The sequence below is a fragment of the Eleutherodactylus coqui genome, chromosome 6, assembly GCF_035609145.1.
Source record: "Eleutherodactylus coqui strain aEleCoq1 chromosome 6, aEleCoq1.hap1, whole genome shotgun sequence".
In the NCBI taxonomy this organism is placed as follows: domain Eukaryota; kingdom Metazoa; phylum Chordata; class Amphibia; order Anura; family Eleutherodactylidae; genus Eleutherodactylus; species Eleutherodactylus coqui.
In genome coordinates this window covers 48812197-48818711 of record NC_089842.1, presented here as the reverse complement: position 1 = coordinate 48818711, position 6515 = coordinate 48812197, and the positions used below count along the sequence as shown (strand labels likewise).

Here is a 6515-nt window from a genome sequence, read left to right as displayed (position 1 = left end):
CTCACACTGCTCATTTTCTAATAAAGGTCTCCCGCGTGGACCCATGAATTGTGCGATGAATGTCGGTACGCCAGAAACGTGCCTCTCTCCTAATCCCGCAGCAGTCGGCTGCGATACACCTGGATCAGGAGTTCGGCCTGTGCCCACACCCTCACTTGGCCCTTCGCGTACTCGGCCACGTCCACGTCCTCTAGGCCTACCCCTACCCCTCAGCATGCTGTATTACCAGTGATTTGATTTCCCAGGCAGGAAATAAATTGGCGCAAGCCTGCAGGCCAAATATGCTTTTTTCCCTTTTTTTTTAAAAGGAAAGGCCCACTGCGTCTATTCAATGAATAATAAGTTTAATAACTGTGTTGTGCCCCTGCAAATGTGTCACAGAACTTTAGTGTTGCAGAGTTATTAACTACAGCTGAGCAAGGAATTTCACAGGCCGGAAAGAAAGTGGCGCAAGCCTGCAGTAAAACGTAGCTGGCTGCGTCTGATTTTTTTACGTTCTCCACGCAGCACACACGTACCCAGAGCCCTGAGGACTGTCAGAGGCAGGCCAAACATACTTTTTTCCCTTTTTTTTTTAAAAGGAAAGGCCCACTGCGTCTATTCAATGAATAATAAGTTTAATAACTGTGTTGTGCCCCTGCAAATGTGTCACAGAACTTTAGTGTTGCAGAGTTATTAACTACAGCTGAGCAAGGAATTTCACAGGCAGGAAAGAAAGTGGCGCAAGCCTGCTGTAAAACGTAGCTGGTTGCGTCTGATTTTTTTACGTTCTCCACGCAGCACACACGTACCCAGAGCCCTGAGGACTGTCAGAGGCAGGCCAAATATACTTTTTTCCCTTTTTTTTAAAAGGAAAGGCCCACTGCGTCTATTCAATGAATAATATATGCCTTCTGGCCCTGCCTAATCAATTCTGTCCCTGTAGTATTAATGCAGGGTGCAATGCTCTGCACAGCCGATTTTGAGAAAGAAAAAAAATATGCAACACAGCTAACAGCAGCCTGCACAGTACTCCACACGGTTAAATGTGGCCCTAGAAAGGACCGTTGGGGTTCTTGAAGCCTACACTCACTCCTAACACTCTCCCTGCCTAACCACCACTTCTGTCCCTAATGCAGGGTGCAATGCTCTGCACAGCCGATTTTGAAAAAAAAAAAAATATATACACTGCTAACAGCAGCCTGTACAAGGGGAGGTGTGGCCCTAAGAAGGACCGTTGGGGTTCTTGAAGCCCACTACAAACACTCTCCCTACAGCAACTCCAACACAACTGGACTTTCCCTCAGCTAACTCACAAGGCATCTGAGGCGAGCCGCGGGAGGGGTCGATTTTTATACTCGGGTGACATCTGATCTCCCCAGCCACTCACAGCAGGGGGTGGTATAGGGCTGGAACAACACAGGAGGAAGTTGTAATGCCTTCCCTGTCTTTCAATTGGCCAGAAAAGCGTGCTAACGTCTCAGAGATGAAAGTGAAAGTAACCCGAACACCGCGTGGTGCTCGTTACGAGTAACGAGCATCCCGAACACGCTAATATTCGCCCGAGCATCAAGCTCGGACGAGTACGTTCGCTCATCTCTAACAGCGTGACATTAGGACGCGATTTCCCTGTATTCTGGGACTTGTGGGGGAAAATGATAACCCCTTCTAAAGAGACTGACGCAAACCCAGCTGACCTTACACCTCCGCAGGATAGCGGGGTAAATGTGGACATTGAACCCAGAGAGTGTAACTTTTCCTTTTCAGGTCTTGGCTGGAGATGATGCTGAAGAAGAAGTTTAACCCTCAGTTCAGGATATGTCTGATCTGGAGGATGCGCCTGGGAACTTTGGGACAGCCCAGTTAAGGGACCCCACGCTTGTCAATGCAAAAAAAAATGTCGTAGTGATAAATGGTGTGTTACAGGAACCAGGTTCTGACTAACGGTTCCCCCATTTTGCCATGAATAATAACTTGTTGTATAGAGTAACAAAAACAAGTGGGAAAGTGGTGGAACAGCTGCTCGTGCCAAAGCTGTACAGGTGCAAGGTGCTAGACTTAGCCCATAATCATGTATTAGAAGGACATTTAGGAACTGATAAAACACAGGATATACTGTAATTCTTCAAAGGTTCTTCTGGCCAGGGGTATACAAGGACATAAAGGAGTACTGTGAGTCGTGCCCCACTTATCAGATCACCACTCCTGTGTCGCACTTCCGCAGTCCCTTAGTGCCTTTCCCGATTATTGAGGTTCCCTTTGAAAGAATTGGAATGGATTTACGGGGTCCCATAGTCAAGTTGGCTAGAGGACATTAATACATTTTGGTCGTGTTAGATTATGCCACTCGATACCCTGAGGCTATCCCTTTAAAAAGCCCTACAGCCAAAAAACATTGCACGAGAGTTATCCCTTATGTTCTCCAGAATAGGTCTTCCCAAGGAAATCCTCACGGACCAAGGGACCCTATTCATGTCCAAAGTAACAAAAGAATTGTGCCAACTCTTTGAAATTGACCACATACGAACCTTGGTATACCACCCTCAGATGGACGGGTTGATGGAGAGGTTCAATAAGACCCTGAAGCAAATGCTAAAGCGGGTAGTAGAGAAAGATGGTTGGGACTGGGACCGTCTGTTACCTTATCTCATGTTCTCCATACGGGATGTTCCACAGGCTTCCACAGGCCTCTCGCCATTTGAGTTGCTATAGGGTCGGCACCCCAGAGGGTTGTTGGATATAGTCAGAGAAACCTGGGAGACCAAGTCTACTCCCTATAGGAGCATCATAGAGCACATGGCTCAGATGCAGGACCGTATTAATACTGTAATGCCCATTGTCAGGAAACACTTGCAGAGGGTACAGGAGGCCCAAAGCAGAGTGTACAATCATTCTTCCAGGGTGAGAACTTTTAATCCCGGTGACCGAGTTCTCATCTTGGTGCCTACTGTAGAGAGTAAATTCCTCGCTAGATGGCAGGGTCCCTACGAAATCGTTGAGAAGGTAGGCGACGTAAACTATAGAGCATCAGCCGGGGAAAAGGAAGCCGTATCAGGTGTACAATGTTAATTTAATAAAACTCTGGAAGGAAAGAGACGCTCTGGCAATATCAAGCATTAGGCAAGGTGGGCTGCAACCCTCCCTGCCTGATGTTAGAGTAGGTGAGGCCCTCTCGGTGTGCCAACAGCAGGAGGCAAAAGAGTTCCTACAAAGAAACAGAGACAAATTCTCTGACCGGCCTGGTCGTACACACGTCATAACACATGATATCATAACTGAACCCGGAATGAAGGTAAACTGAAAACCGTATAGGATTCCAGAAGCATGTAGGGAAGCAGTTTCTGCCGAGGTTAAGTGCATGCTGGAATTAGGAGTGATAGAGGAATCAAAAAGCGAGTGGTCAAGCCCCATTGTGTTAGTCCCCAAACCAGACGGTACTTAGAGGTTTTGCAATGATTTCAGGAAGTTAAACGAAATCTCCAAATTTGATGCATATCCCATGACAAATACCTGTGATTGACAAGGCCAAAGAGAAAATGACCTTCTCAACCCAAGAGGGCTTGTTTTAGTACAAAGACATGCCATTTGGACTACATGGCGCGCTTGCTACCTTTCAAAGGTTAATGGATTGGATATTGAGGTCTCATCATAACTGCCGTGCACCTAGACGATGGTGTAGTCTAAAGTACCGATTGGGAGAGTCACCTTGGGAAGGTACAGGCGGTCAAGGATGCCATAAAGGGGCGGGCTTAACCATAAACCCTGGAAAATGTGCACTAGCCCTGGAGGAAGCCAAGTACCTTAGCTATGTTATTGGCCATGGCGTCATTAAACCCCAGGTCAACAAGGTAGAGGCCATACAGGCCTCTTTAGGAATGACCAGGTACTACCGTAGATTCGTGCCTAATTTTGGCTCAGTTGCAGCAGCACTTACAGACTTGACGAAAGGGGGCAAGTCGGTAATGGTGACATGGACAGCCGAGGCTGGGCAGGCCTTTCAAAATTTAAAGACGGCCCTTTGCCAACAGCCAGTATTGATAACGGCCAACTTCTCGAAAGAGTTTATTGTGCAGACAGATGCTTCTAATGTAGGGTTGGGTACAGTGTTGTCTCAGTCCATAAATGGGGAAGAACATCCAGTACTGCATTTAAGCCGGAAACTATCTCCTGTGGAGAAGAATTATGGTATTGTTGAACATGATTGTTTAGCAGTAAAATGGGCACTGGAAACGTTAAGATACTATCTCTTGGGGAGAGAGTTCAAATTGGTGTCAGACCATGCCCCCTTGACCTGGATGAAGCAAAATAAGGAAAAGAATGCAAGGGTGACGAGGTGGTTTCTTCCGCTTCAGAACTTCAAGTTCACCCTCGAATATAGACCAGGAAAGTCACAAGGTAATGCTGATGCCCTGTCTAGGGTGCATTGTCTGATCACCAAGAAGGCCAAGCCCTCCGGTCTGGAGAAGAGCGGGGGAAAATGTAGGCAGTTGAAGGGTGAAGTTGTGGATGGAGTATATCTCCCTCCCAGGCTCTTAGTCTGGACAGGGTGGCAGTCCTGTCCACAAATTTGCCCTAGTTCTCAGGAAGCTCAGCTGTAGGCACTGCCCCGTTACTGGAGCATAAAAGACTGCAGCTCCAGGGAGTCAGTGTCTGAAAAGCTGAGGAGAGAGCAACATCCTGCTGTGTGGACCTGAGCACCTTGCGTGGTGCACCTTTTCATTTATTACGTTGAAATGGACTTTTTCTATTTGCTTTTTGAAATAAATTGACGTAAGTTTATTAACTGTCTAGTCCAGAGTGTCTGTACTGCCCCCATCCCCTGAAGGACTGTTACAGGGGTTTTTACAGAATTTTAAAATTGATGGTCACTCTTGTCGATTAGCCGAGGGCCACATCCCCTTTATTGTTTACTCAGACATATTGACGTACATACTGTTGTGGCTGTTCCTAGGGCTGCAGTTCAGTCTTATTCACTTGAATGGAACTGAGCTGCAGTATTGGGCACAGCTGCAACTGTACATCAAAGTGCCAGGATAAACTATCAATAGGACATGGCGCTTCGTTCAGCTACTTGGTTAAAGTGGCAGGAGTCAGACCCACACCAATGAAAGATAGATGGCGTATTCCAAGGATGGACCAACAATATGTAAGTTTAGAGAACAAATGTAATTATTTTGCACACATTTAGATATCAGGAGTTATTGCATAACTTTATATTACAGCTGAAAAAGAAATGAAAATAGTCTCCAATGATAGCCTGGTTTACGAAATTGTGTTACATGGATTTCCAAATCTTCAGCACTTCCATGTTCTTTTTTTTGCCATCCTTTTTATCATCTACCTGCTCATCATTTCTGGCAATGTTGTAATACTGCTTGTAATCTGCAGAGAGACCGCTCTGCACTCCCCAATGTACTTCTTTATTGCAGTTTTATCTTGTTTGGAAATTTTCCATTCAGCTGGCACAATTCCGCAAATGTTGGTAAATCTCTTGGATGATGAGAAGAAGATCTCTTTGAATGGATGCCTTCTGCAGGCCTATTTTTTACATGCTTGTGGAGCAACAGAGTGCTATATCCTCACAATTATGGCATATGATCGATACTTGGCTATCTGTAAACCATTAAGATACTCATCTATTATGACAAGTGGCAAATCTGCCAATTTGGTTGTTATCTGTATTATTGGAGGGATGCTCAGCCCAGTCATTGAAACCATCTTAATTTCTTTCCTTACATTTTGTGGTTCAAACCATATTGAGAATTTATTCTGTGACTTTCCACCATTAATCTCATTAGCATGCACAAATACCAGGTTATATATAATGGTAGAATTCACAGTCAGTTCCTTTATTATCCTCTTGACTTCTGCTTTCATCATTTTTTCTTACATCAGGATATTATTTATTATCTTAAGGATTAAGTCCAAAGATGGACGTCAGAAGGCCTTCTCCACCTGCGGAGCGCACCTTATTGTTGTGATTCTGTATTTTGGCAGCATTGGCTTTATGTATATTCGTGTTACAAAAAGTTACTCTGTAGATTATGACAGAGCTGTGGGTCTCACCTTTGTGGTCTTTACCCCACTAGCTAATCCCATTATCTACGGACTAAGAAATCAGGAAATCAAAAGATTCATATATAAACATTTACTGATGAAATAATTTTTTATGTTTGCTTCAAAGCGTCTCCAGTAGAATTGTTGTAAAATACGGGAATGTATACCGTATATACCGGCGTATAAGGCGACGGGGCGTATAAGACGACCCCCCAACTTTCACCTTATACGCCGGTATTACAGTGGAGAAAAAAAAAATCAGTACTCACCTCCCCCGGCGTTCTGTCGCGCTCCGGCAGGATGTCGCTCGCTCCTCGTCCCCGGCGCAGCATTGCTTTCTGAATGCGGGGCTTGAAATCCCCGCCTCCAGAAAGCTAATACACACGCCGTCAGCCAGTTACATCCATTCAATGACATCATTGAATGGCTGTGATTGGCTAAAACACATGTGGCTTCAGCCAATCACACTATTCAATGAC

General features: G+C 45.3%; 1 protein-coding gene across 1 annotated transcript; it reads left to right on the top strand.

Annotated features, from left to right (window-relative positions):
- The first annotated feature begins 5212 nt into the window (after positions 1 to 5212).
- LOC136633573 (olfactory receptor 6N1-like) lies at positions 5213 to 6142 on the top strand. The gene has a single exon (XM_066609336.1). It carries the CDS (start codon positions 5213 to 5215, stop codon positions 6140 to 6142), a length of 930 nt encoding a protein of 309 aa, XP_066465433.1.
- Positions 6143 to 6515: the final 373 nt, after the last annotated feature.